The sequence below is a fragment of the Arvicanthis niloticus genome, chromosome 5 (assembly GCF_011762505.2).
Source record: "Arvicanthis niloticus isolate mArvNil1 chromosome 5, mArvNil1.pat.X, whole genome shotgun sequence".
Classification (NCBI taxonomy): Eukaryota; Metazoa; Chordata; class Mammalia; order Rodentia; family Muridae; genus Arvicanthis; species Arvicanthis niloticus.
The window spans coordinates 97949807-97977569 of NC_047662.1; the positions used below are offsets into that span (position 1 = coordinate 97949807).

At 48.2% G+C, this 27763-nt stretch overlaps 1 protein-coding gene across 1 annotated transcript; it reads right to left on the reverse strand.

The window, feature by feature from the left end:
- Positions 1-824: 824 nt before the first annotated feature.
- On the reverse strand, positions 825-27620 carry LOC117708781 (large ribosomal subunit protein eL42-like). Its single transcript, XM_034502629.1, has 2 exons — positions 27581-27620; positions 825-1135 (listed from the first exon to the last, which is right to left on the reverse strand). The coding sequence occupies exons 1-2, from the start codon at positions 27618-27620 to the stop codon at positions 825-827; spliced, it is 351 nt and encodes a 116-aa protein (XP_034358520.1).
- Between the last annotated feature and the right edge of the window lie 143 nt (positions 27621-27763).

Sequence of the window (27763 nt, forward strand, 5' to 3'; positions counted from 1 at the left end):
TACTCTTGTAAAAGTTAAAACGCGGATTGAACAGAAGCAGAGGTTGGTGAACACTCAGAAGGGCATGGGGCAGGTGAAGAAAGAGGGTTTGGATACAAGAAACCAACATATAGGCACAGAAGAGGATGCTGAAAGGAAAATCTACCACAAACCAGCTCACTCTGCAAGGCAATGCCCCTCCCACCCAAGCCTCCCTTGGCAGGCGCCCTGACTCCAATATCACAGAGAAGGGAGGTCACCAGGTTCCTGGGGAAAGTGTCAGGTAGGCAAGGAGGTGTACAACCATACTCACGTCCCCAAGGAAGCTGAGGCAGGAGGATCTTAATCACTGAGCCATCTCTCCAGCCCAAGGCAGGAGGATCTTAAGTTCCCAGTCAGCTTAGGCTATTTAAGGAGACCCGCTTTCAAACAAAACAAAACAAAACCTATATTGCCAGACACATTGGAATTCTGTTAAGAGCATGGCAAACAAATTCTTATTGTTTATGTAAATGGGGTCACACACACACACACACACACACACACGAACATGCAAATACATATGTACACTAAAAAAAGCAGAGAATATGGGGAGATGGCCCAGTAGTTAAGAGCACCCATTGCTCTTCCAGGGGACCTGGGTTCTATTCCTAGCACCTCCATGGTGGCTTACCACTGTCTGTAACTTCAGTTCCAGGGGATCTGACATCCTCTTCTGGCTTTCTGGGGGCACTATGGTCATGTGGCAATTCTGGCAAGGCACTCATACACACAAAATAAAAAGGGCAAAATATTTTTGGGTGGGTTAAAGGTCAAGATTTTATTGTCTTCATAACACAATCAGCTTAGAACTGGATCCCTTGGCTCTTTCTCTTCTTGTCACCTCCCAGTTCAAAATGCTTGCATCTCTTCCGAGCCAGCATTCCCTCACATCTGCAGCTGGGCTCCAGGCACTCCAGGCTCAGCACAATCTTCATTGCAGTTTTAACCTTTTTGCGGAAAAGACTTAGCCTGCCCACCATGCCTCTGTTTCCTGTCATAGCGCGCTTCCCCTGGGCAGACAGAGAATCCTTACCCTTCTTGTACTGGGTTACCTTGTGGGGTTGGTGCTTGCCACACTTCTTGCAGAATGTCCGGTGTGTCTTAGGAACATTCACTATGTTCGCAAGAGCGCTATCAGCTCAAAAAGAGCGTTTTTTTTTTTTTTTTTTTTTTTTTTTTCCTGAGACAGGGTTTCTCTGTATAGCCCTGGCTGTCCTGGAACTCACTCTGTAGACCAGGCTGGCCTCAAATTCACAGAGATCTACCTGCCTCTACCTCCCAAGTGCTGGGATTAAAGGCGTGCGCCACCACCGCCCGGCGGGAAAATATGGAGAATATGAGCTGTGGACGTATTGTAGAGTGAAAAATTATAAAGGCCATCTTATGAAATATGTGTAAATTTTTCGCCTTAGACCTTGGGCAGAAAAGCACCTGCCAGCAGGTTTGGGTCCATCTAATTAGTTACAGAGGAGGGGGGAGTTACAGTACAAAGGCCTGTTAAGAACATCCCAGAAACTGACTGGCCAAGGGAAGAACTACACCCTGCCCCATGGTACGGCCTACTAGTGTTCAAAAGAGGTAAAACAACCAATCCTGTGCACCCGCGCGAAAGTTCGATTTTTCCCTACCCCGCCCATATATAAGCGCTATGCCTCTGAGCCACGAGGTCAGTCCCTCTATCCCCTATGTGAGATATGGGGTTATGGGCTGGCCCAGAGCTCTGATTTAATAAACCACCTCATGTGCTTTACAGCAAGACGGTCTCTCGTGTGTCCTTTGGGTGCGTGCTATCCTGTGACTTAAGTGGACTCCTTTCTGGGGAGTCCCGGACCTTTCATCTTGGTTCCCTGACCGGGAAACTTTCGTCCAGGCTTACGCAGCTACCCCAGGACTTTCGAAGACCCCTTGGAGGTGGGTTTAAGTCTGTGTACTGTCTGTGTGTCTGTGTGAGTGAGGTATATTTGGGTGCACCCGCCGCTGCTTCTGTTTTCTGTTCTGGTTCCGTTTTTCTGGCAGCTGCCATTGTGTGATCGTGAGGTCCAATGGGTGTGCTGCCGATTCTGTTTTCTGGTTTGATTCTAGTTTCTGTCAGCTGCTGTTGTGAGACCGTGAGGTCCAATGGCCTGAAGCTGCAAATATCTGTGAGATGTCCCAGTACGAAGGAGCTGGAGTGCTCCCTGCACGGGAGATGGTTGTGGACGCTTTTCCCGTTGTGACTCGAGTTTAGCTGGTTGTTTAAGTCTAGACGCGGATGACTATGTTTTAATGTTAATGTCCTTTGTCTATATGTTGTCTATATGTTGTTTTGAGTTTCTTTTTAATGCGATGTGGCAGCCTCTCCCCGCGGCTGCACGCTGGGGAGTCCCGGACCTTTCAGTATCACTCCTGACCCACTATATGGCTGAGAAATGTAATAACAACTTATCTAAGAGGCACACAAGCTCTGGCCAGAAGAAGCTTTTTTAAATGCAATCTTATTGAAAACAAAACCACCAAAGACCTTCTTAATGGTATTACTTTGAAAAAACACTTTGCCAATTTCTAAAAATGAAGCCAAGAGAAAACAGACCCGCATTTCCTTCTTGTGCGCCTGTGTCTCAAAGCATCTATTGCCCCAAGGAGAAGGTTTGGAAATCGGATCCGCCCAGCACTTTCTCAGAGCCCAGCGCAGGGCAGGATGCAGAGTAGCACCGAGGGAGGGAAGCTTGAAGCGGCTTGCAGCGGGTCTGTTCTCATCCGCGGCCGCTCATCCCTCCCACGTGTCCAGCCTAGTAGGTCTGTGCTGCAGCACGCACTGCTTTAGCCCTGAGACCCTGGCCGCGGTCCAGCCGGTGTAGGCCCTGCTGGAAGGAGCCAGAGGAATGCCTGCAAGGCTGAGCGCATTCCCGGGGCCTTGTGCAAATGGTGATGCAATCCTTGCAGCTTCCTGGGAGGGGGTGTGCGGAGGGGGGGGGGGCGGGCGCTGTATATAACCCCAAACCCAGCAGGAAAGTACTGGGGGGGGGGGGCGGGGCAGGGTTAGAGAAGCATTTCCACGACGTCTTTGGCCTTTGTCTCCATCAAGGGCATTCTCACTGGAGTAGAAAAAACAGATTTATCGCTCTCTTTGATTTTCTGTGTGGTTGAGGATTTTTATTTATTTATTTATTTATTTTTAAGATCCCTGTGTACCCAGGGTTGGAATGCACTGCTGCCGTGGGAAGTTGTGGGTTCCTTGCCTGGGGTGCGGGATAACTAATTGGCAGCGATGTTGTGGAGGCGAAGAGGACTCCAACACCAAGATGCTATGAGTCTTTGGTGCCCATTGTCCCTAAGACGCTGTCAGAGGTACGCAACCTGACGTGGATTTCACAACTGTCTTCCCAGGTCGGTGATGCAAGCTCCTTCAGGAGAAAGTCCTGGCTGCTGAGATGGACCTTGAGCTGTTGGGGCTGGGAGTGCCTGACTCATGCTTCTTAGCCCATGCCAGCATTTCAGAGGGAAGCGATGCCATCTTCCCCACGGCTTCCTCTGCTCGCCCCCTGAAGGCAGGCGTCTCCTCTCCGGTCCTCCCCCTTCCTTTGACTGCACATCACTCTCTGGGAGATCTCAGCCACACCTCTGACTCCAAACCTCACCCCTGTGTATCTCAAACTGTTTCCAGTCTTGACTTCATTCCTGAGCCCCTCCTCGCCCACAGAGCCATCCAGGAACCCAGTCTCCTCTCTACTTCTCAAACATGGCGTATCCGGAAGGGCACTGTTTATTCTGCCTTCAGATTGGACACTGCTCTCCCAACTTAGTTTGTTTCTATGTGTGTCCAAGCCTCCACGTGCCCCCTCAAGGTGCAGCTTTTTTGGCCTTTCTCATTCTAACTCCATCGTAGTCAATTCCACTGTTTATGCATTGGTCACGAATGTCTGGTCACGTGACTAACCTCTTTTTCCGGCACATCCCTTTTCTCCAAACTCTGTATTCCTCACTACCACCAAAAGGATAGGGATACTGCCTCCACCAGCTGGTCATTCCCTTATGAACAAGTGGAAAGCATAAAAAGACAGATACTACCCAGTGTGGGCAAGCACACAGGGCAACCCAACCCCTGGTGCCGGTTCTTTAAGTGTGTGGAAGGGCAAAACAACTCTGGAAAACTAGGGGCATCTATCCATTCAAGGGGGAAACGCATAACCCACGATCCGATGAGGCTGCCGTGAGATGTGAACCCAGCAGATACACAGCCACTAGAGCAGTGGTTCTCAACCTGTGGGGTGTGACCCCCTTTGGGGAAATGACACTTTCACGGGGGTCACCTAAGACCATCAGCAAATACAGATGTTTACATTATGATTCATAACAGTAGCAAAATCACAGTTATGGAGTAGCAATGGAAATACTTTTATGGTTGGGGGTCACCACAACTTGAGGACTTGTATTAAAGGGTGTCAGCACTGGGGAGATTGAGAACCACAGCTCTGGGGCACCACAGGGCACTGCTGAAAGGCGCTGCTCATGGATAGGGTATTATAGAGCAGTAAGCAGGAACTCAGCTTGTGTGTAGCTGGGTTCTAGAGTCCTGGGAACATTGAGTAAAGGTCATACATTGTAAGACAGAAGGAAAGTGGCTAGGATGGTGCTTTGTCTGTGTGTACAAAGTTTTCGAGAGGGGTCACCGTGGCCTTCTGGAGTTTTAGCAACAATTTGTATATTTTACAAATTATTTTTATTATTTAAAAATCATGTATATATGTGTGTGACTATGTGCCCAGGAGTGCAAATTCCCTCTGAATCCAGAAGAGGGCGCAAGATCCCTCAGAGCTGGAGTTACAGGTGACTCTGAGCTGCCTGACATGGGTGCTGGGAGCCAAACTCAGGTCCTCTGCAAAAGCAGCAAGTGCTCATAACTGTAAAGCCAATCCCTCCAGCTCCAACAACTGTATCTTGTGTGTGTGTGTGTGTGTGTGTGTGTGTGTGTGTTTAAAATTATTTATATGTATGGGTGTTTTGCTGCATGTACATCTGTGCATTGTGTGTCTGGTGGCATATCATAACAGGGCATCAGATCCCCTGGAGTTTGAGTTACAGATGGTTGTGAACCACCATATGGGTGCTTGGAACTAAGTCCAGGCCCTCTGGAAGAGCAGTCAGTGCTCTTAGCCGCTGAACCATTTCTAGTCTCAACATTTACTTTTTACTCTTTCCTCCCGTCCTTTCTCTCCCTCTGCTTGTCTTCTTTCCTTTCACAGAGTCTCACTATGTAGCCCAGGCTGGCCTTTAACTTGAGATCCTCCTGTCTCTGTCTCCCAAACACTGGGACTCCAGGTGTGCCTGGTGATGACTGGTTTCCGTATCTGGATGCTATTTCCATAGGTATCAGTTTCCAAGAAGTTTTGTCAGATATTTATCATACTTCCGTGGAAGCTCACTAAACTCCCCTCCCCCACATACACACGGACAGAAAGCCTCCTCCCTGTGCGCATGCCCAGAGGAGAATCCTGCAAAGCCGGCAGCACACATGAGCTCTCCAGGATGCTCAGAGCCCTCCAGGCCACCTCCTTTCCTCCTGTGACTTCTCTGTCCACCACCTAGGCCACTCCTGGTCCTGCTGGCTGGCCTCCGTGCCTTCAGTTTGCACTACCTCTTTCTACCTGGTTCTATCTGAGGATGCCTCAGTGAGATTTCGCAAACCTCTCTGGTGGCATATCATCTTCTCTCCATGCTACACCTCCCTGTCTCCCAGCTCTGGCCTCTGCCTGTCTGTAATTCCCTTAAAGAAGAGAAACCTGAGGGATGGTGTGGTAGGAATGGTGTCTCTTTCACCTTTGTAAACCCCCCTGGGGCCAAACCTGTGCCTGGTACTGTGCCCCAGCTAATGAGTGTTTGACAAATGATCCCATGTGCGTTCACGGTTAAGCTGTCATTTGTCCTGCCAGAAAGCCAAGGCATCCAGCAAAAAAAAAAAAAAAAAAAAAAAAAAAAAGCCAGAGCTAAGCCCCTTTAAAAGTCAACACATCCTGCTTGAAGGTCCTTCACGGGCTGCTGACAGCCCAATAGAGGGAACCATGTTCTGCAGCATTGTGGGCGTGTCCAATTAGACTCGGTGAGACCGAGCTGCCCTCCTCTAACATGAATAAGCCGTGCAAATATGTGGTTAATGACCATGTCGCTCCGTGTCAGTTCTTAATCCCAGATAATTAGCAGATAGATAATTGGTGGAAGAACGGGAGGTGCTGACAGACGCCCCATCACTTGGGTGAAGTTAATGATCCTCTGTGGATTATGACCCACCCTCTGGGAGTGTTGATGGCTGCTATTTGACATGCTCCTTTTGAAAGGGCCTGAATCCAAAAAGAGGTGTCAAGGGCTCCAGCTCGGGGCGTGGCATCAGAACTAATTCCCTGGGCTGCTTCCCGGAAGGTGGGTGGATGGATGCAGGACTGCCAGTCTGAGACAGGCAGCTAGGGGTCCTGTGCCGAGCCCACCTTCTGACACCCCAGCTGAGCTTTCTCCCTGGATTTGGCCTTGTCTGTAAGGGTGCAGGGTGAGCTGCAGCATGAGAATGGGGAGCAGACACTTTTCCTAGGAGGCTTCTGACGTCAAGGTGGAGTGTTTGCTGCTGTCAAATATTTGCGCAGTCTGACTGACCTGGATGACAGCACCCGAGGAAGGAACACTGAAGGGATGAGAAGAGATATCTGAAGCTAGGCTGTGGGGCCTCATCCCCTTAAGCCCAGCTCTCAGGAGGCAGAGGCAGGAGGATCTCTAAGTTTGGGGCCAGTCCGGTCTATAGAGTGAGTTCCAGGATAACTAAGGTTACATAGTAGAACCCTGTCTCTAAAACTGAGAGAGAGAGAAAGAGAGAGAGAAAGAAAGAGAGAGAGAGAAAGAAAGAGAGAGAAACAAAGAGAGAGAAAGAGAAAGAGAGAGAGAGAGAGAGAGAGAGAGAGAGAGAGAGAGAGAGAGAGCGAGCGCTCTGGCCTCTTCATCTTTCTTTCTTGGAACTCAATTCTCTTTGCTGCCTGATTTTCTAAACAGGGAGCAAGGTCCAAATCACTGCACAGAGCAAAGGGGACCCCAATAAGCATCCATCAACATGGGTGGTCCACCAGGAGGCAGTAAATCCCATTAAGTCAAAAATGTGAAATTCTCTTACAGCAGTTAGAGATGCCCTGGTTGCCTGGATAAGCAGGAAGTCAGTTTGTTTCTGTGGGGCTGATTCTGAGAAAGGGAAATTCGGGTGTGGACCAAGTAAACAAACAAGGACTGTCTCCCCACCCCCCAGGGTTTCTCTGTATATCTCTGACTTTTCTAGAACTCACTCTGTAGACCAGGCTGGCCTTGAACTAACAGAAATCCATCTACCTCTGCATCTGCCTCCTGAGTGTTGTGATCAAAGGCATGCACCACCACTGCCCAGCTGAAGGTTGGAGGTTTTTTGCCTTTTGTTTAGAGAGTCGGCTTTTATGATGTAGCCCAGGTTGGCCTTGCACTCACTATTCTCCTGCTTCAGTCTCTCCAGTGCTAGAGACCCACACGTGTGCCGCCACAACTGACTGTGAAGGGGAAAAAAATCACATTGTCAGACAAGTGTCAGAATCAAAGGAACACAAAATGGTTGGGCACTGCTCCACTCTGGGAGGCTTAGGGACGCAGTGTCTGGAGACCTTTGCCACGTCATCTGTGTGTGTGTGGGGGGATCAGCAGCTAGAGCACAGCACCAGAGAGGCTGCCGTATGTCCTACAGAGCATAGACTCACTCCCCAAACTGTTACCTGGCCCCAAACACCAATAGTGCCGAGGTTGCAAGCTCTGGTTCCATGGCTTCTTGAGAACCACAAGATATCGCTGTGATTCTCCTCACCAGACTTCCAGAGACGCTGGGCACAGTGCAGTGCTGTCCTGGTGTAGGAAAGAGCCCATCTGAGGGGGATTCTGCAAAAGCCCTGGGGTAAATGAGTATTTGCAAGCAATAGGTCAGACTGTTCCATGGGTAACACTGGGGGAGGAGGTGAGGGTGGGAAGTGACATGGGACAACACGTTATGGAACCTCTGAAGCTGGAGGAGACCGGTGGCCAGTGGCAGGTGTGGTCAGGGCAGGTACTGACCTGCAACTCTGGGGAACAGATGTGCAGATCTTTGATAATGTGAAAGGTAAAATCCATCCCAGGACAAGAGAGGAAGGTATGGATAGGAGCTGGGTATTGTACTGGAGGGTGGTTTTGATTCCAAACTATCCTTTAAATTTTTTTTAAAAAATAGTATCTCACTCTGTAGCCCAGTGTGGGCTGAGACTTGTGGCAATCCTCCTGCTCCAGCCTTCCAAATACCAGAATTATAGACATGAGTCAACATGCCTGGCTGAAATTTTGCAGTTTTGGAAAAAGATTTGTTCTTATTTCTATTTGACTGTGTGTGTGTGTGTGTGTGTGTGTGTGTGTGTGTGTGTGTGTGTGTGTGGTGTATATGTGTGTGGTGTGTGGGATGTGTGGTCTGTGTGTGTGTGTGTGCGCATGTGCGTGCCTTGAATGTTATCCCTCGTGTGCCACCCATTTATTTTTGAGATAGGTTCTCTCGTTGGCCTGGAGCTTGTCCACTTGTCTAGACTGGCTAGCCAAAGAGAGATCCCTAGGAACCTGTCTGTCTTCACTCCCTCCATGCTAGAGCCATAAGTGTTTGTCCCTACACCTGACTCATTTTACATGGGTCATTCAGGTTCTTATGTGTGACCAACACATCACTGACAGAGTTATCTCTCCAGGCCTGTAAATGTCTTTGAGGAGCTGTATCAACTATATAAGTCAGGGCATAGACACTACATTCTTGATCATCAATGTAAATTGTAGTTCCCAGAGAAAAAGCCTTACGGATTGAAGACTCTACTCCACTGATGGATTAGAACTCTGAGCTTGTTGAGCATTAGAACATGACAGATCCAGGCATCTTGGCCATCTTTAGTCTCACCAGTAGCTATTTAACACTTGCCTCCTGGATCTGTCTGACCCAGTATCCTTTCCACTCTCAGGTAAAACCTTTGGGACGTAGTATCTTAGCAGACACCAGCTTCCCTGACCCCCAAAGCTAAAATTGTCACCAAATAGGATCTGAAACCCACAGAGAGTGACTCCTCTGCTCTGACCCACCTACCTGCTGTCACCTCCAAGGCTCAGGGGGTACACTACCTCATACTCCCTTTGAAGATTACAGCTGCGTGCTGGATGACAACTACCATCATATGAACCTCCTTTTTAATGATATATTTATTTTATGTGTGTCTGTGTTTGCCTGCGTGTATGTATTGTACCACATGCATGCAGTGCCCATTGAGGCCAGAAGAGGGCACCAGATCACCTGAAGTTGGAGTTAGATGGGCGCTGCTATGTGGGTGCTAGGAACAGATCCTGAGTCCTCAGTGCTCTTAACTGATGAGCTGTCTTTCCAGCCCTAAAAAAAGGTCTTGAACTCACCACCCAGTTTAAAGGCTGACACCATAGACTGACCTCTTTGGTTTCTTCTCCCATAGTTCTTTCTGATTCCTCTCTGCCTGACATAAAGAACGACTAGTTTGGAGAACAAATCATCTTTTCTTTTTAATTAATTACTTATTTTTATTTTATGTGCAATGATGCTTTGCCTGCATGTGTGTCTGGATCCCCTGGAACTGGAGTTACAGACTGTTGTTAGCTGCTATGAATGCTGGGAGTTGAAGCTGGGGAACTGAGAGCAGCCTGTGTTCTCAAAAGGCTCACCCACCTTGCCTGCCCCTAATCAGTGTTTTCTTTCTGCTGTCTGCCTGTGTTTATTGCCATCTTCATCCTTTTTATTTTCTCTCCTCCCCTTCTTCCTCCTCCTCCTCTCCCTCCTCCTCTTCTTCCTCCTGTTCTTCCTTCTCTTCCTCACCTTCCTCCTCATCCTCTTCTTCCTCCTCTTCTTCCTCCTCTTCTTTCTCCTCCTCTTCCTCCTCTTTCTTTTTCTCTTCCTCTTCTTCTTCCTCCTGTTCTTCCTTCTCTTCCTCCTCTTTTCCTCTTCCTCTTCTTCCTCCTCCTTTCTCTTCCTTCTCCCTCCTCTTCCTCCTTGTTCTCCCTCTCTTCCTCCTCCTCCTCTTCCGCCTCTTCTTCCTCTTCATCTTTCTCTTCCTCCTCTTCCTTTTCCTTTTCCTCTTCCTTCTCCTCCTCCTTCTTGTCCTCCTCGTCTTCCTCTTCCTCCTCTTCCTTTTCCTTTTCCTCTTCCTTCTCCTCCTCCTCGTCTTCCTCTTCCTCTTCTTCCTCCTCCTCTCCCTCCTCCTCTTCCTCCTCCTCCTCCTCCTCCTCCTCCTCCTCCTCCTCCTCCTCCTGCTCTTTATTGTCATTATTTGCAGTGCTGGGGATTGATTCTAGGGCCTCCACAATTCTGGGGAAATGCTCCACCCCTGAGCATTCTTCAGAGTTGTACCTCAGGGTGTGGAGAGCAGACATTCTTCAGCTCCTCAGGCACTGTGCTGTTTACAGCAGGTGCCCACTGACTGCCCTGGAGCTGTGCTGGACCAGCAAGCAGATCTTTCTGACATCACTCGCAGGCATGAGATCTCTGGGGTCAATTTGTTTCGTCCAGTTTGCAGTTTTTACTAACAGAATCCTAACCTTCTCATGCTCACTGCTTATCCTTGGTGTTTTTATGATTTGTAGGAAGCAATGCACAGAGACCCTGTGTGTTCTGTACCCAGTCGTGCCCAGGGTAACGTCTTATAGTGTGATAACACGGGTGAGGCCATGGTCACCATGGAAAGGGATCTCTTGGGTCACCTTTTATTTCTTAAATATTTATTTATTTTTATTTCATGTGCATTGGTGTTTTGCCTGCATGTATGTCTGGGTGAGGATGTTGGATTCCCTGGAACTGGAGTTACAGACAGCTGGGTGGGAACTGGAATGTGGGTGCTGGGAACTGAACCCAGAGTCCTCTGGAAGAGCAGCCAGTGCTCTTCACCACTAAGCCACATCTCCAGTCCAAGTCACCCTTTCTATCCATCTCTACTTCCCGCCACCTGCATCCATTCCCACACCTTGGCAGTCCTTAAATGGTTTTCCATTCCAAAAATTTGTTTGTTTGTTTTTCATGACAGTTTCTCTGTGTAATAGTCCTGGCTCTCTGGACTTGCTTTTTAACACCAGGCTGGCCTTGAACTCACAGAGATCCACTTACTTCTGCTTCCTGAGTGCTGGGATTAAAGGCGTGTTTCACCATCATCAACCTTCAGTAATTTTTTCAAGGTAAAAATGTTATGCGCTGGGCAGTGGTGGCGCACGCCTTTAATCCCAGCACTTGGGAGGCAGAGGCAGGCAGATTTCTGAGTTCGAGGCCAGCCTGGTCTACAGAGTGAGTTCCAGGACAGCCAGAGCTATACAGAGAAACCCTGTCTCAAAACAAAACAAAACAAAAGAAAAAAAAAAGAAAAAAAATATGTTTAAAAATGTTATGTAAGTGCTGGAGAGATGGCTCAGCAGTTAAGGGCATTACTAATCTTGCAGAAGACCTGAGTTTGGGTCTCAGCACCCATGTTGGGTCACTTACACAGCTATATATAACTCTAACTCCATGGGCATCTGACAACCTTTTCTGGCCTCCACAAGCACCTTCTATGTGTGTACACCTACACACAACATATAGACAAACAATTAAATATAAAATCAATATGCTATGTAAAGCCGGGTGTGGCACTGTAATCCTAGAACTTGAGAGGCTAAGGCAGGAGGACTGGTGAATCTAAACTAGCCTGGGCTACATATGGAGAGAGCGTCTCAAACAGGTGGACAGACAGACATACATACATTTTGTAAACATACTCATGAAGCACGTGATATATTGATATATTGTAACTGGTCTTTAAAATCATCATTATTAACCATAAGTCACAGGCAATTGTGTCTCAATACTTCATTCCTTTCACTCACTGAGTAATGTTTCGTGGCATGGCTGTGCTATGGTTTATCTAGTCTGTTTAAGAGCATGAGTTCTTTCTTCCAGTTAAAAATGTATTTATATTTTTTGTCTATATGAAAGCACATGTGTTTGTGAGTGCTTGCCACACGTGTGCAGATGCAGAGTCCAGAAAATGACGTCAGAGCCACGGGGCTGGAGTAGCAGAGACTTGTGAGCCATCTAGTAGGAGTTCTGGGTACCAAACCGGAGTTTTCTGGAAGAGCAGCTTCCATCTCATTTCTTTTTGCTGTGGTTTTGTTTTGTCCCCCACCCCCACCCCTGCCCCAGGCAGGTTTTCTCTGTATAACAACACTGGTTGCTGTGGAACTGACTTTGTGGACCATGCTGGCCTCCAACTCTGCTCCCAAGTGCTGGGACTAAAGTCATGTGCCACCATCATCTGGCTACTATCTTGTTTTCTTTCTCATTGTTATTTTGCTACTATGAATAAAACAAATGTAAACACTCGTGAAATGTTTTTAGTGTGAACATATATTTTTTTTTTTCTAGAAGGAATGCCCAGGAGTGTTAACGTTGAGTCACATGGCGGTTCCATGTTTGGTTTTACAGGGAGCCGGCAAGCTGAGTGGCCGTCCCACTCTGAACTCCCACAGTCGGGTCTGAGTGAGCAGTCTCCGGCTCCTTGCCAGCATCTGTTGGCGTCACTGTTTTTATCTTAGCTGTTCTGATAGGTGTGCAGCGATGCCCCGTGGTTTCAATGTGCCCTTCTCGGTGGCTGACAGGGCTGCTACTCTCTTCACCCACCCTTTGTGGTTCTCATGACAGAAAGTCTGTCTGTCTTCTACCTGTTCTCCAGTAGGAATGTTTGTTTTCTTGCTACTGAGTTTTGAGCGCTGTCTGTAGATTCTAGAAGGGAATCTTTAGTCAAGTGTGTGGTTTCCAAATGTTTCCTCCCATTTTGTAGCTTCATATTTCTCTCTTTTGAAAAGATTTAGTTATTTATATTGTGTGTGTATGTGTGTGTGTATACAAATGCCTGCATGTATGGATGCCCCGTTTGTCACCCATGGAAGCCAGAAGAGGGTGTTAGCTCCCCTGGAACTGGAGCTGTGAACCTCCATGTGGGTGCTAAGAATGGAACTGAGTCCTCTGCAAGAGTAGCAAGTGCTCTTAATCACTGGGTCACTTGGTTTTTCAGGACACGGTTTTTCTATGTAGCCCTGGCTATCCTGGAACTCCCTTAGAGCAGGCTGGCCTCGACCTCAGAGATCTGCTGGCCTCTGCCTCCCGAGTGCTGCGATCAAAGGCATGAGCCACCACAGCCTGGCTTTAGACTTTATTTTTAAAGAGTGTTTTGCTGTGTAGCTCAGGCTAGTCTGGAACTCTCTGTGTGGGCCAGGCTAGCCTCAGACTTTTAGTGATCTTCCTGCTTCTGCCTCTTATACACTAGTATTACAGGTATGTGCCACCACATCTGGCTAGTTATAGTTTAAAAAAAAATTTTTATGTCTTTTCTTTGTATCTTAAAACTTTCTGGACTTAGTTATTAGTTCTCTCTCTCTCTCTCTCTCTCTCTCTCTCTCTCTGTGTGTGTGTGTGTGTGTGTGTGTGTGTGTGTGTGCACGCTCAGGTATATGTGCAAGTGTGCATGGGTTCTGGGGATCTGAACTCAGGCCTCATGCTTCTTCAGCATTTCACCGACTGAGCAGCTCCTCAGCACCACCTGTTAAAGGCATTCATTTACTTTGGAGACAGAGTCTCTGGGTAGCTCTGGCTAGCCTAGAACACTAGGCTGACCCCAGCCTCCTAGTAATCCTCTTTCCTTGGGCTCCTAGATGCTGGGAACCATCGTGCTTGGCTTTATGACCAACTTTCTAATCTGGATGCCATTTTTTTTTTTTAAAATCTTTTCTCTCTGACTAGATGGTTGAATGCCATGTTGGAGAACAGTGGACATCTTTGCCTTGAGACTCTGATGCTGAGAGAAAGCTTGAGTCTTTCACCACGTAATACAGCACTGTCTGTGCCGTTTGTGTCTACTCTCTATCAAGCTGAGGAAGTCCCACCCATTCCTTGTTTCCTGAGAGTTTTTCCCCTTCACAAATAAGCATTGCTTTTGTGAAATGCTTTTCCTCAATTAATGGATATAGTCATGTAATTTTCGCTAGCTGCCAATACAATAGATTGTATTGACTGTTTTTACATTATGGATGTCTTGCTTTAGGAATGGAGTAGAGAAAAGTATTGACCATAATTAATTTAAGTCTAAGTTTTCAGGACTGCATCCATCTTTGTACTGAAGACTGGCTGTAATTACTGCTTGAAGTCTATTATTGATCTGGCCACACACATCACAAGCCAGTGAGTACCAGATCCTGAGGAACCAGGAACTGATTGATTATTAATTTTTTTTAAAATACCGAGCCAGCCTTTCATCTCTGAGATAAGTTCTGATCCGTCATAGTGTACAATTCTTTGTATACTGCCAGATTCTATTTGCAAGTATTTTGTTTAAGACTTTTCCATTTGTATCTATGAGGAGTTGTGGTTTTTCAGTTTTCTGGTTTTATATTATCTTTAAATTCTTCACATACATGAGAATGGGCCTTTGTGTATTTATTTAATGACTATTTATCTTCATGTAGATGTGGGGTCAGAGGATAACTTGCAAGCCTTGGTTCTCTCCTTTGACCATGTGGATCTGGAGGATGCAAGTCAGGTGATCAGGCTTGGGAACAGGTATGTCTACCTGCTGAGCTATCTCATGGGCCTGCTGACATGTCTTACGGAAGTCTTAGTGTCTGAGTCATTTTAGTTTCCCAAAATAAAATGGGATTGTTTCTTTCTCTTCTGTTTTTGGGAAGAAATGATGTAATTGTTGTTATTAGTCAATTCTTTAAACAGTTGGTTGAATTTTTCCACAAGAACCATACAGTTGTAGACATTTCATTTGGGGAATTAAAGAGAATTGGAGAATTGGGTGTAGTTGTACGTGCATGTATGTGTGTGTGTATGTGTGTATGTGTGTGTGTATGTGTGTGGTGGTTATGTGTGTACATGTGTGGTGGTTGGTTATATGTGTTTACATGTGTGTGGTGGTTGGCTATGTGTGTGTACATGTGTGTGTATATATGTATGGTGGTTATATATGTGACCATGTGTGGAGGTTGGTTATGCATGTGACCATGTGTGGTGGTTGGTTATGTGTGTATATATGTGTGGTGGTTGGTTATGCATGTGTGCATGTGTGGTGGTTACTTATGCATGTATGCATGTGTGGTGGTTGGTTATGCATGTGTGCATGTGTGGTGGTTGGTTATGCATGTGTGGTGGTTGGTTATGCATGTGTGCATGTGTGGTGGTTGGTTATGCATGTGTGCATGTGTGGTGGTTGGTTATGCATGTGTGCATGTGTGGTGGTTGGTTATGCATGTGTGAATGTGTGGTGGTTGGTTATGCATGTGTGCATGTGTGGTGGTTGGTTATGCATGTGTGCATGTGTGGTGGTTGGTTATGCATGTGTGCATGTGTGGTGGTTGGTTATGCATGTGTGCATGTGTGGTGGTTGGTTATGCATGTGTGCATGTGTGGTGGTTGGTTATGCATGTGTGCATGTGTGGTGGTTGGTTATGCATGTGTGCATGTGTGGTGGTTGGTTATGCATGTGTGCATGTGTGGTGGTTGGTTATGCATGTGTGCATGTGTGGTGGTTGGTTATGCATGTGTGCATGTGTGGTGGTTGGTTATGCATGTGTGCATGTGTGCATGTGTGGTGGTACACATTCACCTATGCATATGGGCAGAGGATGGCGGAGGATGTCAGCTCTTCAGATGTAGGAAGCCGCTGTTAGCGGTGGTATAATTTGCCATTCCAAGATGGCGCGGACATCGTGTCCTCTCCACTAGTAAACTATTAACTGCGCAGCTGCAAAGGCAGAAAGCCTGCCAAAGTCACTGGCCAATCCCAAGGCGTAATATTGGGTGATGAGTGAACAGCCAATCAGAAGTGAATACGTCACTCTAGGGTGTATTTAAGCTGTGCCTCTTCCTGTCTTTGGCCCTTCCGTGGTTTTTCACGTTTGCTGATACAGATTAAAGCCTCGCTGTGGTGATACCCGAATTCTGCCTCTCGTGTTTCTCTTCCACTGGTGAAAAGGGGACACGGGAGGCGCGCACAACATTCAGACACGGGCCACAGGGCCTGGCTCATCCTCCAAGTCTCCAGTTTTATTTGTGAGGTTTTCTCTTCAGTGTTAGCCACTTCTGCCTCTCCTTCTTGTTCTGATGTCGCACAGTTAGGGTTGTTATGTGCTCTTGGTTGACTGACTTGTTTGTCGTCATTTAATATTCCTCTTTGTTCCTAGTTATTTTCTCTGCTCTGAGGCTGCCTTATCTGATTTTGGTGCAATCCTCCTATTTTCATGCGATTAATGTTGCCTGGTATAGATTTTAGATTCTCCTACTTTCAGCTGCTTGTGCCATGATGTTTGAAGTGAGTTTCTGGAACACAACTATGTTAATGTCTTAAAGCCACCAAGCCACAAATTTGGTGACTTAAGACAAGACCTTTTGGAGGTACTAGGGATTGAGCCTGGACCTTGCACACACTAGGCACACAGTCTACAGTGATCTATAGCCACATCCATTTTTATTCTTTCTTTTGAGACAGAATCTCCTTAAGTTACCCAGACTGGCCTTGAACTCTCCACACTCCTGCTTCATCCTCCCCCAGGCCTAGAGAAGACACATTTATTCTGACCATTCTGGAGGTCTGAATCGGTGAGCTAAAATCAAGGTATTCATAAAGCCACGGCATCTTTCCCTTGCTATGGCCACATCTCTCCACATGCGTGGGTGCATCCTCACGGCCCCTGCTTGCTTCTTACGAGAACATTGTGATGACATGCGGGGCTCCTGAGATAATCCAGGACAACCCAATCTAGCCCACACAGTCTCTTTGCCTACAACTTTCAGAGTCTGCCAGTCAGGCTCTGGCTCTCTCTGGGACCACCAGTCAGTCCATCCCAAGGGCACAGAGTTGAGTCTAGCCTCCACGCTGGCCTAGCACTGTGGGTGGGGGCGAAGCTCTTCAGTGGTTTGCCCGAGGGAAGGCAGAAGCGCCCTCCCCACTTGCCTGCTTAAGAACACTAGACTTTGGAGGCCCGTTTGCTCTGTATCCTGTGATGTTTTGGTGTGATGGCGTCATTATTCAAGTCTGTCTTATTCCGGGCGAAAGAATACATATGTATTCACCTGGAACCCTGGGTTGCTGGGACTTCAGCAAAGGCATAAAGACTACTTAGTGTGGCTTTCTTGTTGCCAAGGGCTCACTGCTGTCACTGCAAGGCAAAGGGGGTCCTGAAGTGGTGGAGAAACATCACTCCTGCCTGACTTCTCCACAGACCAAATGCCAATCTCTCAATCCTTTATTACCCAGTACAGTGCAGTGCAGTCTTCTCTCTATTTGTGAAACAGTCTCATGTATCCCAGGCTGGCCTATCATGTATAGAGGATGATCTCAAACCTCTGATCCTCCTGCTCCCCAGCCCATGTGCTGAGATGGGCATCTGTACTGCCTGGTGTTAAGTTCCCTTCTTCTGGCCTTTTCCTGACTGTGCTTTTGGGAGGGTCCTCTGCCCTTGGGTTCAGGCATGATTGCTGGCTCTCCTTCAGATCAGCATAGCCTGCCCCCTGCTGGCCATGACTCTGTAGAGAAGACAAGTGAGCTAAGTGATCAGCCACTTCATGCACAATGACAGCGGAGCCAAGGGATTCTTTACTGGCTCCTGGCTGTTGCCATAGTCAGAAGGGTCCTTGTTTATCCTTTATTTCAAGGCCATTTTATGACTTGTCATTTCATGACTGCCTGTGGACTATTGCTTGCCTTCCGATACATCCGATCTGCGATTGCTTAATTATTTAGGATTGAACTTTGTTGCTTGCAGGCAGAGTATTCTGGCTGTAGTGCTGTGGGAAAAGAGGTCCCTGTTAGAGGGGCGTGGATGCAAGAAATGTGCATGTGTGTGTGCATGAGTCTTCAGTGGGTGTGTGGTATCCCAGAGGCCTGTGTGTGTGCATGAGTCTTCAGTGGGTGTGCGGTATCCCAGAGGCCTGGGGCTGGAAAAGTCTTTAGAAACCCTGTGGGATTCCACCCACGGAGTGGGTTCTCTTACAACATCTCCCCTGACTGTCTCTAGAGCTGCTTAGAGGCCCTTCCAGAAGCAAATGACTCCCGCAGGCAGCCAGCATCACCCTTGGCTGCTTCCAGTCATTTCTTTCCCCCATCAGCTGGAGTCTGATGCCATGCAACACTGATGCTCTTTGTGTACACCCCCCACTCCCACCCCCACCCCCACCCCCCTACCCCCACCTAGGAGGCTCTTCAGAGACTTAAGACAGGAGAATGTGCCCTGGTCTGACTTTCTTCAGGCAGCACAAAGCTCAGGTCCCCAGGATTTAGGTCACCACCCCTAGTGGGGAATCTTTAATTTCAGTTAAATAATATTCACTAACAAGTGAGGGGCAGGGGCAACTCAGACACTCAGCAAAGGTCTTGATCAGGCAGAATCACCACTTCCTCACTCTGGACCCTCTACCTAAAAAAACAAAACAAAACAAAACAAAAAACAAAACAAAAAACAAAACAAACAAAAAAAAAGTATCCTCACATAAGACTCTGCTGTTAAGGCAGCTTGCAGACACTCCTGCCTCTCCTGACTCATGGGGCTTAGTCCTCACAAGCTTCCACACATCCTCTCCCCTAGTTGGCCCACAAGCTCCCTAATTTTTTTTTGTTTTTTTTTTTGAGTTTACAGCCCAAGTTAAAAAACATAACAGAGCCGGCCTAACTTTGCTAAGAACAGGACACAGAGGGATGTTGCCCTCAGATTCCCTCGCGCTGCCTGTGAGTGGAGGAACCTGTAGGAAGCTTGGTATGGCTGTCCTAGCATCCAAACAGCTGGCGGCAGGAAGAGCCTCAGCCGGGATTAGGGATGGCTGAGGTCTCTAAAGGTAAGCCTCTGCTCAAGCCTTAATGATGGTTACTCATTTTCTTTTGGAGCAGCTAATTCCAATCTTAAAGTCAGATTTAACAGCTCAAAGACAGCGGGTTAGATCTGCAGTTATCAACACCATGCAGAAAGACTCATCCAAAAGGGCTGCAAAGTGGATTTGGGTCATTGTGAAACTTGGACCCTGTCCACAGAAGCTATCACATGCTTGATGTCACCTGGCTTTTGGGGGTCAGCTCACCTTATAACACTCCCCTCTCTCAACTCAGGGACTTCCTGGTCTCTGCTCCCTCTGAGTGTGAGCGCTGCAGAAGGTGGTGTCCACAGGTTCTAGGTTCCTCTCCACAAGTCTTGGCCGACCTTGAAGGAGCTAAAGGGTGGGGAAGATGGCTCAACAGGTAAAGGAGCTGCTGTTAGCACAACTCTGATGACTCAGGTTCAGTTCCTGAGAAAGCCGGATGTGGTGGCACACGTCTGTACTCTCAGCACTTGTGTGGCGAGATGGGAGGCAGAGACAAGAGAATCACCCAGAAGCTCATGAACCAGTTAACCTTGAAACAAGAAACTTCCTGCTCAAGCTTCAGGACAAGAACAGACTCTTGAAAGCTGTTTTCTAACCTCCACACATGTACCACAGTACAAACACACTTGTACTTACACACACACACACACAGACACACACACACACACACACACACACACACACACACACACAAAGAAGGATCAAACTCTTCCACTTTAGGAGACAAAGTCCTTCTACCCACGGTGGGGAGTGTGTGTGTCTGTATATGCTTGTGTATATGTGTGTGTGAATGTATGTATGTGTGTGTGAGTGAATGTATGTGTGTTTATGTGTGTGTATGAATGTGTGTATATGTGAGTGTGTGTATGTGTATATGAGTATATGTAGGTTTATATATGTATGTGTATATGTGTGTGAGTGTGTGTATATGTGTGTGAGTGTATGTATGTGTGTTTATGTGTGTGTATATGTGAGTGTGTGTATGTGTGTATGAGTATATGTATGTTTATGTATGTATGTGTGTATGTGTGTGAGTGTTTATGTATGTATGAATGTGTGTGTGTGTATGTGTGTGAGTGTATGTATGTTTTTATGTGTATGTATGAATGTGTATATGTATGTGTGTGTATATGTGAGTGTGTGTAGGTGTGTATGAGTATATGTATGTTTATGTATGTATGTGTGTATGTGTGTGAGTGTTTATGTATGTATGAGTGTGTGTGTGTGTGTGTTTGGGCATCCTGTGAGAGATTGTGGTATGAGTGAGTCACCCTGGATTCAGTCAGCTAGTGCTGCATAACAAGTTACTCTGAAAGTTAATGTACAGCAACAGTTTTTATCATCTCACAGGTTCCGTGGCTTGGTTCTCTCGGGTCCTCTTCAGGGTCTCCCTCAGCCTACATTCATCTTGGAATGTATCTTGGAACCACCAGCTTCCTGTCTCACTCATGTGGCTGCTGATAGTGTCCAGATGCTTGTCTGTGTTTACTTGGGAGTTTTGTGCTGCTGGGGTCAAATCCAGGGTGTTATGCTCAGGAGACAAGCCTTGTTCTGCAGAGCTACATCTCCAGTGTGCAGGGGCCCCAGTTCTTATGAGTCTGGAAGGCCTTTCGTGTCATTATCTTATGAAATTCTCACAAAGTCTCACAAATGAGGGGATGAGGTGGCCTTATCTCACTGACTCTATAGCATAGACAATAGAAATCCAGGGACAGAATTCTAGCCGGCGAATGGAGAGGACCAGGCCCAGCCTTCTCACTGCATTCCTGCAAGAGGCTACCCACTGTGGGTTTAGGATCTCCCACCCACACCTGGCTTGGGACCTTTCCTATAGTGAGTGCCTCAGTTAGGTTCCTCAGATGGGGTTGCTGGAGGGGGGACTGCTTGGGTCATAGGTAACTTGGACCCCACAAAGAAGCCCAGCTTTGAGCGGTCTAAAAACCAGGGAGGGAATGTGCTATTATCCTCCATTTTATTTTATTGCGGGGGAGTTGAGCAGGACCAGGAGCCCGTTCTCCCGAAGTCTAGTAGCCCCTTGGGGAAAAAGTTACAGGTCAGAGATCAGAGCTGGCTGAGTTCTGAGACAGCATGGAGGCCAGGTTCATTTCCTGCTGGTGTGCTGTGCAGGAGGCAATGGCAGTGGCCCTGTCGTTGGACAAAGAATTCAAGAAGCCCTCAGAGAACCCTGGAACCCTGGAAACAGCGCGTGTCAGAAAACAGTTCCTGGCTAGCCAGCCTGGTGGGAGTGGTGCGGTTCTTTCAGAAAGCCGCGCATGCGAATCTCTGGGTAGAGAAAGCTGCTTCAGAGCTTTGCTCTCTCCTCTGGCCCCGCGGCAGGCCCAGACCTGCCTCAGCTGGAAGGAAGTCAGGCCTCCTCCCCAACGGGAGGAAGGGCCCTCCTGCCTGTGGTTGGGCTTTGTGCTCTCCGGATTCCAAGCTGTCAGTCTCCCTGGAGGCAGGGCTCTGGGATGCTGACCCTGCAGATTGTTTTGTTAGGTTTCTCCCACAATTAATTTGGAAATTACCCACCTGCCCGCAACCTCTCCAGGTGTCCTATAAATTACCAGCATCTTTCTGCAGTTTCCGCTTAGGTGTGACCAAGGTAAAGTAAAGCCGGGATGGTCTGCAACCGGGCACTAGCGATGGAAGGAAGGTAGGCTTGTTTTTTGGAAAAGCCAGTCTCCTTCAGCTTTGGCACTAATCATCTAAGGCAACAAGATCCACATACATCATCTTTAAGCCTCACACGCCCTGTGGAGATAAGTCATGGGCGTGTGGAGTCGCCAAGCTCAGAAGCCCAAGAAGAGAAGGCTCCGGGCAGGACTAACAAACACAGGGGTCCCGACTGCACAGCCAGGCAGGGAAATTCCTCAGGCTTCTGATCCACCCTGGCTGTCAGTCCAGCTCTTGCAGAGACCACGTGATCTTGAGCCAGTCTCCCTGTACTTCACTTTCCTTGCCTGAAGAACATATGGGAAACCTGCTCCATCTCAGAGCTGTTGTAAGAATCCAGAGGTCGAAAACCTTGTATACCTCTATGGCAGTGGGCTTTGTGGTAGCGTTTGGGGCCACTGGGCAGGGAAGGGCCCTGGCCTAGGGTCTGTGACTAACATTAATTCACAGAGAAACCATGTTAACCTTGCTGTTCTTTACAGCCACCTATGAGATAGTACGACAGCAGTGGGTCACGACACCGTTGGCAAACCTCTTTCTCCCAAAATATTTATGCTATGATTCATAACAGTAGCAGAATTACAGTTGTGACGTAGCAATGAAAATAATTTCACAAAAAAGAAAAGAAAAGAAGTTTACGTTGGGGAGGGGGTCAACCCAACATAAGGAACTGTATTAAAGGGTCACAGCATTGGGAAGGTTGAGCACCACTGGGCTACAGGATCTTTTGGCTATGGCTCTTGATAAGACCAGCAAAAAAAAAAGTCTTAGGGAAATGAACCGAGGATCAATCTGGCCCGTAGGCCTCTACCCCGGAAGGGTCACCTTCTGCGTCAGCTGACATACATAAGTAGCAGGAAGCTCAAGGACCGATTCAAACTTGATAGATATGGTTTATTTCCAATTACAGAACCCACAGGTAGAATGGTGGCTTCCAGGGTTGGTTCAGCTCAGTGATGTCCCCAGGCTCCATGTAGTGTTAGGCCAGGCACTGTGGGCCTCACACGGCCGCCATGCTTCCAGAGGTCACACGCAATGTCCAGAGGTTTAAAAGAAGCACCGTTGCTCCAGTCTCATCTTTAAGGACAAAGAAATGACTTGCAGGTATCTCACTGGCTGAGGAAGTACCTGTGGCAAGAGTGTCATTATCACCATGTCTGACTTAGAAAGGTTTAAGATTTAACCAGTGGGTACCCTAAGTAAGTAAGACTGCCCCTAAAACATACAACTAAGTGAAATTGAAACCAAATTAGGGCTGTGTGTGCAAAGGAGGCAGGAAGGTGGTCCTCTGGCTCGTCTTCCCTTAAATGTATCAGGAGTAAGATGGAATATTTTATTTTTGTCTCCAGCAGCACCTTGTACCATTGTCCTATATCAGGTCACCCCCAACTATGCCATCAAAAGCCTAGATTAGAAGAGACTGGGATGTGGCATGCACAAGGCCTTGGGTTCAAACAGCCAGCCTTGTGGCTGTGTCTAGTCCCCATGAGTACCTGGGGCGGGGGGGGGGGAGGAGGGAGAGCTGTTTTGTTTCTGTTTTTGTTTTTCAAGACAGGGTTTCTCTGTGTATCTCTGGCTGTCCTGGAACTCACTCTGTAGACCAGGCTGGCCTTGAATTCAGAGATCCACCTGCCTCTGCCTCCCAAGTGCTGGGATTAAAGGCATGTGCCACCACTGCCCTGTGAAGGAGGGCTCTTAAAACAAAGTGGAATAGTGGGGTGAAGTTTTGATGGAAAACTGGAGTAAGAGAAAGCAAAGTGACACACCGGGGAAACCGTGAAAACACATAGAACATGGCTTTGTCACAGTGTGAGGATGCTCAGAACACAGTAATCCCTGTCACTGAACTCTCTGGTCCTTAGGGCCAGCTCTTTCGCTGAAAGGGTCTGGTCCAGCTGAGACTTGAACTGGGCCACACACTGGCTGCTGGGTGAGGACAGATGGACAGATGGGGAGGTATCAGGAAGCTCTGGTAACAGGGTTCAGAGAGAGGAGGGGCTCCCACTGGAGCCAGGATGCAGGGTTAGGTGGTTCACAGAAGGACTGGTCTCAGAATTCATGGTGAAAAGGACTCACAGGATGTTTAGAAATAGCAACTGTCATGGCAGCTGGAGCTTAGGGAACAGCCATGGGGGTCATGGGCAGGGAGAGGGTAGCAGAGGGCATAGATAGAGGTGAGATTGGGGCTGCATGCCACAGCCAATGACACAAGCTTCTGGCAGTGGGAGCAGAGTGGAGGCAGGAGGGGAAGAGTGGAGGGCACCCCTTAGGGCCCTTGTCAGCTGTTGGTGGCTGAGGGCAGAGGCTAGAGAGGGTTAAGCTCTATTGAGCATGGTTCTCTTACTTTCTGTTTCTCCATGCCGGCAGAACCATAGTTGCCCTGATTTGCCCACCCCATCCAGAAGCTGCTCCAGGTTCCCAGGGACTGAGATCACCAGCCTGAGACCCATCCTGTCTCAGCTTCCCCATCCCCACTTCATTCTGGGAAGGACTGATACCCTGATCCCTAGGTCTTTCAGATTCTGCCCTCTGGGCTCAGCTGGAAATCTGAGCTTTGGCTCTTGGAAGAGGGGATATGGAGTTGATGGCAAGCAGGCTGAGCTCTACGGGAGCAGACAGTGTGCCAAGCAATGAGGACCCACTCCACTGAAAAGGCCACTTTAATCTCAGCCGAGGAAACTGGTGGCAGACAAAGGACCAGGGCTGGAAAGACCTGGCACCAACCATTAAGGACCCACCTTTCCCCTCTCCCTCTCTGCCAATCCATCTCAGTTTTCCTTTTTTTTTTTTTTTTTTTTTTTTTGGTTTTTCGAGACAGGGTTTCTGTGTGTAGTCCTGGCTGTCTTGATGCTCACTCTGTAGACCAGGCTGACCTCGAACTCAGAAATCTGCCTGCCTCTGCCTCCCAAGTGCTGGGATTAAAGGCGTGTGCCACCACCGCCCGGATCCTTTTTTTTTTTTTTCATGGAAAAAACTTATTATTTGTCTTTTCGGACAGAGCCTGGCATATCCCAGGCTAGCCTTGAACTTACGATGTAGCCAAGAATGACCTTGGACTTCTGATCCTCCTGTCTTTATCTCCTTAATGCTAAGGGTGCAGGTTTGCACCACCACACCTGGTGTCTAAGGTGCTGAGGAGGGAACCCAGGCTTCCTGCACACTGGCAAGCACTCTTCTCACTGAGCCTCACCTCTTGACTTTCCCATGCTGTTCCCTGCTCCGTCTGCTCCCCTCCAACCCTGCCCCATGTCTGAGTTTTCTTTATAACCAGCCAATGGCTCCCATACAATGAGGGCCTTAACAGGGAAGCCCCCAGCCCTGGAAGTTTCACTCTATTTCAAACCGACAACCCTCACCACTCTCCCGCCCGCCCCCCACAGCTGATCACTTCTTCTTTCAGAATTTTCTTTTAGGATAATAGCCAGACACGGTGTCCCTTGCTCAGATGCCAGTGACAATGGGAAGGTCTGAAGCACCTCTGGGCTCCGTGGAATGCACACTCATGGTTATTCCTGCTGATCCTCATACTTATGAGCACATGTGAGCACTGAGATGTGTGAGCCCGGGCTCTTCCCCATATTCTGCAGTGTGATCCTGGGAGCAGCATTGTCCCACACTGTCCTTCATGGCCATCAGAATTGCTTTCATCAAGCAGTCATCACCCCCACCCCAACTCCAGACATTTTGTCTTGGCCACGCCCATGCACTTCCAAGGAAGAGGATGGCCTCTAAAGAATGGTGTGTGTGTTGTATGTGCATGGCTGGTACCCATGGAGGTCAGAAGAAGACATTGGATTCCTTAGAACTGGAGTTATAGACAGTCATGAGCTGGCATGTGGGTGCTGGGAATCAAACCCAGGCCTTCTGGAAGAACAGCCAGTGAGTGCTCTTAACCTCTATGTCTCTAGCTCACAAATAAATCTGTTTTAAAAAGATGTGTTCAGGTTGGAGCGATAGCTCAGTGGTTAAGAGCACTGACTGCTCTTCCAGAGGTCCTGAGTTCAATTCTCAGCAACCACATGGTGGCTCACAACCATCTGTAGTGGGATCTGATGTCCTCTTCTGGTGTGTCTAAAAAGACAGCAACAATGTACTCACGTATATAAAATAAATACATCTTTTGTTTTTCCTTTTTAAAGACGTGTTCAAGTATATCCCCAGCGAATGTCATTGCTGGCAGTACAGGCAGAAACACAGAGTGGGTGCACACAAAGGTCAGAGACTCAGAAGGAGCACCCAGGGAAGGAGGGGCTGTGCTCAGCCCCAGCCTTGTCCCTGGCAACTCCCACCTGGCCTCTCTTCTCTCTCTAGCTGGTTCCATGAGGCAGCAGCACACCGTGGTGCTGCATTAGGGTTCTCCATCAGAAATGGGGCGGTTGGAAGTTATTTTCGCGGCCTCTGCTCTTATTAAAGTAAAAGAGTTTTTTCTTGTTTTTAAGTTCTGTCTCAGCTAGGGCATTTGAGCCCATGACAGTTTGTTGAAAGACAGGTTCTGGTCCAGTGGGATTCGCTGGGACCCGAGAATGTGTACTTTTAGCAGGGGGTGGGGGGAGGGGATGGGAATTGGAGTGGGGAGTGGGGGTGGGTGGGTGGCATGAGCACTGGCTTTTAGTGGCAACACTGGGGGGCTCCTTCTGCCTCCCGAAGTACACTTCGAATTAGAATGGCCAAGGCAAAAGGAGTTAGAGAACAGGGGCCGAAGGGACCTGTACCTGGTTTTACAGTTGGTTGAAACTGAGGCCTACAGGTGTGAGATGGACCATGATTAACAATCACGTAGCATCTCAGTTCCAGGCACACCCTGGAGTTCGGAGGCTGGCCGGTCTAACAGTCTCAAGTCCCAGGTTCACGGCTTCCACACATGTACTTAGGAATGCTCACCAGACCATACGCCTGCAAACAAATACACTCTGCACACTAGTATCTCTGTAGCTCTCTTACACACATCCGCACCAACGAAAACATCAGGCAGAAACGCAAGGGAAAAGTCAAGATCCCGGCTTCCTACATTGGGAAAACAAAACCAAAAAAATCTACAAAAGGGAACTGCCGGGTTAACTGTGGGCGGACTTTAGGTCTCTGTGTTCTTGTCTGTTCCGGTGTTGTTTTGTTTTGTTCCTAAGACACTCACTGAGTCCAGGCTGCCTTGAAACTCACCGTGGAGCCAGGCTGCCTCAGCCTCCCAAGTGCTACTAGCATTTCCTGTATGAGCCACCTGGATCCTTTTCTTTCTTCCTCTTACTCTGTGTGCGTGTGTGTTTTTTTCCCCAGAAAATGAAGAAATATTCTGATTTTATAATTAAAAACTAATTTTAACAAAAACAATTTTGCACAAACTTCATAGAAAATGGGAGAGTACTTCAGTAAACTGTACTGTAGAAGATTGGAAGAGACGGGCTGACATTTCCGCGGTTGAGCCTTTTTACTCTTCTGGGATACCGTGGGGAAGAGAGGCGCGGCGGGCGGGCAAGGCCGGCCACGGTTTTCTGTATCCCTCCCCTCCCTCAGCAGAGCTTAGGCAGCTGGTCTCTTTCAGCTACTGGGAAGGAAGCGCTCTAACAGTACTAAACTACCCAGGGCGGTGTCTGCTTTTGTTGTTCGTTTCCTCACCTTAATTGCAAAGCAAAATTGATTTGAAAGAAAAGAAATGTTACAGCTCTGGGGCGAATTCTAACGAGCCTTGGGCAATTAGGGAAAAGAGCTTCTAATTACCCGCAGCCCTAAGGCGCCTTCACGACTCTGGGGTGCTAGGCCTGCTGACCTGCAAGCTGGCTTTCTGTGCCCCCACAGAAAGAGGGGAAGGAGAGAAAAACAAGTGCACTTCGGGTCTCAGAACACCTCTCAAGCGGGCGTCGGAGGGTCTGAGACCACAGATTTGGAGGGCAATGAGCTAGAATGTTCTCACCTCGGGAGAGCATCTCACCACCCTGCTCCTCTGGGTGTCCCACGGGACCTACGGACCTACGCGGCCCATAGCAGACGTGTAAGGGCCGCCCGCCATGGCCCTCAGCCCATGGTCCGGATCTTCCAGGACCCCTAGACCCGTCCCGCGCGCCGCGGTCCCACACAGCCAGTTCCCTCAGAGTTGCATCTTTCTGAACACTGACTCTTCCCTTGGCCAGCGTCTCAGCAAGTACTCAAGCC

What these genes read in the sequence shown, in the direction of transcription:
- LOC117708781 (XM_034502629.1), bottom strand. Translation starts at nt 27,620, where the DNA reads ATGGCGGGCGGCCCTTACACGTCTGCTATGGGCCGCGTAG. An exon ending in GTCTGCTATGGGCCGCGTAG is followed by an intron (nt 1,136 to 27,580) that starts GTCCGTAGGTCC and finishes TTGCGAACATAG; the next exon opens with TGAATGTTCCTAAGACACAC.